General features: G+C 50.0%; 1 protein-coding gene across 1 annotated transcript; it reads left to right on the top strand.

Moving 5' to 3' along the window:
- Window positions 1-32: 32 nt before the first annotated feature.
- On the top strand, window positions 33-1669 carry LOC107135249 (adhesion G protein-coupled receptor E2-like). The gene is made up of 3 exons (XM_015477153.2): window positions 33-613; window positions 846-912; window positions 1488-1669. Exons 1-3 carry the CDS (start codon window positions 249-251, stop codon window positions 1581-1583), a joined length of 528 nt encoding a protein of 175 aa, XP_015332639.2. The 5' UTR covers window positions 33-248; the 3' UTR covers window positions 1584-1669.
- The last annotated feature ends 461 nt before the right edge of the window (window positions 1670-2130 follow it).

Below are 2130 nucleotides of genomic sequence, written 5' to 3'. Positions count from 1 at the left end.
GCATGAGGAACACCTCAGGGCACCATTGGGAGGCTGTGACATCAACACTACTGCATGAGGAACTCCCCAGGGCAGGACTGGGACATTATCATGTCATCATTAAGGCATGAGGAATGACTTAGGGCAGCACTGGGAGGTTGTGACGTCACCACTACTGCATGAGGAACTCCACTGGGCAGCCCTGGGAGGTTGTGACGTCACTGGGCAGCAGGCCCTTTCCAGCTCTGCTGTGATCTATAGGAGCACAAATGCAGCCAGTGGCTAAGCACCACAGTGCAGCGCCTGGTGCACAGCACAATCCCCCACCACAGGGCTCAGGCAGCATCCCAGGCCACACCCAGACACTGATTGTGCCCCTGGGTCTCTCTTCTCCCCAGGTGCTGTGCGCAGTCACCGCGGGCGCCCTGCACTACCTCTACCTGGCCTCCTTCACCTGGATGCTGCTGGAGGGGCTGTTCCTCTTCCTCACCGCACGGAACCTGACTGTGCTCAGTTCCTCCAGCAGAAACAGGCTCATGAGGAGGCTCATGTTCCCTGTGGGCTACGGAGTCCCGGCCGCCATCGTGGCCGTGTCTGCAGCAGCCAGACCTCACCTGTATGGCACCCCTGCTCGGTAAATGCGGACCCCACTTGTCCTTCTCCTCTGGAGCATGTCCACGGCCATCACTTGAGCCAAAGTAGCCTTTTGAGTATTTCAGAGCTTAAGCAGTAGAGTGTACTGTGACATATCACACTTACAGGGAGTCTGGCTTCCCGTCCTTCTGGTTATGCATGGTGTGGAGTGACTCTGGTCGTGGAGTCCCACATGAACACAGCAAAGTGATGTTGTTCTCTCTCTTGCTCAGCTGCTGGCTCTGTCCAGAGCAGGGGTTTGTGTGGGGCTTCCTTGGACCTGTCTGTGCCATCTCTTGTGTGAGTAATGTCATCAGAGTTCCTTCCTGTCCATGTGAGGGTCAGTAGAAGTGCAGGATATTAAGGATGGTGACAGAACAGGAATATTCCTGGATTGTTATGGGTTGCATTGGGTTTTCCAAGACTTCTACATCTACAAATTCTAACACTATTGTCAAATACTAAAACCCACTCCGGTGTAGAATTGATGCTGCAAGGGCTAGAATGCACAGATAGCAGATTTAAATTTTATTCAGTAAAACGTTGCCATGGGGGATGGGGGTGTAGCTCAAGGGCAGAGAGCTTGCCTGGCATGCACTAGGGTCTGGGTTCCCTCCCCAGAACTGCAAAAGAGAAAAGAAAATATTACAAAACCTCCTGCGGTCTCTTTTGGGGGGTTTGTTTTAGTTATACGAGAAGGTAAAATCCATTCTGATACAATTACACAAGCATGGAATATACCTTATCTAGCTAGGAGCCCATTCTCATGAATGTACATGATGGTGGGATTCACGGTGATATTGTCATATATGTACACAGGAAAATTATGTCAGATTCATGCTGCTGTCTTTCCTTTGCTTCTTCATTTCTTGAAGGTCAATATGGTTTTCTTCCTGATGACCCTCTGTATTGTGAAGAGCAAGCTGTCCTCCATCAACAGAGATGTGTCCACCCTCCAGAACACGAGGTGAGATGGACCAGGGGACGTAGATGACAATGATGCCCAAGAGCAGAGCCATGTGCCTGAACAGCCCCTCATGTCTCTCCTCTGGGGCTTCTGAGTGGCCCACAATTAACAAATGCAGCTGCGCTTGTATGGCTGCCATCTCAGACTCAGGGCTCTGCTGCTTACTCCAGTTAATCCTCCAGGGGGCAGGGTTGTTCCTTCACTCAGCATCTTGTGTAAAATCCATGCTCTTTCTTCTGAGTTCCTCTGATTAACCTTTCAAATTTTTGCATATCATCATTTAGATGTATTAGACACTTGAACAGAGCATACAATTAGTGAAAACAGAAATTTTGTCCTGTGTTTGTTTTCTGAGATACGATCTCAGTACGTTTCCCTGGCTGGCCTCCAATTCCTGGGCTCAACTAATCCTCTTGCCTCAGCCTCCTGAGTACCTGGGGCAACAGGTGTGCACCCCTGCCCCCAGCTTCTCTTTGTGATTTTTTATGTCCAAGCCCTAGCACGGGGCATCCTCAGTAATGCTGGATTAATGAAATTAGGGATTTGCATAT

This window comes from Marmota marmota, unplaced genomic scaffold (genome assembly GCF_001458135.2).
Source record: "Marmota marmota marmota unplaced genomic scaffold, marMar, whole genome shotgun sequence".
In the NCBI taxonomy this organism is placed as follows: domain Eukaryota; kingdom Metazoa; phylum Chordata; class Mammalia; order Rodentia; family Sciuridae; genus Marmota; species Marmota marmota.
Note: the sequence above shows the minus strand (reverse complement) of the source record. Positions and strands in the feature narration are given on the sequence as shown.

Coding starts and splice junctions, on each gene's coding strand:
- LOC107135249 (XM_015477153.2), top strand. CDS start 249: ATGCAGCCAGTGGCTAAGCACCACAGTGCAGCGCCTGGTGCACAGCAC. Junction 614..845: donor CTGTATGGCACCCCTGCTCG/GTAAATGCGGAC, acceptor TCTCTTGCTCAG/CTGCTGGCTCTGTCCAGAGC. Junction 913..1,487: donor CTGTCTGTGCCATCTCTTGT/GTGAGTAATGTC, acceptor CATTTCTTGAAG/GTCAATATGGTTTTCTTCCT.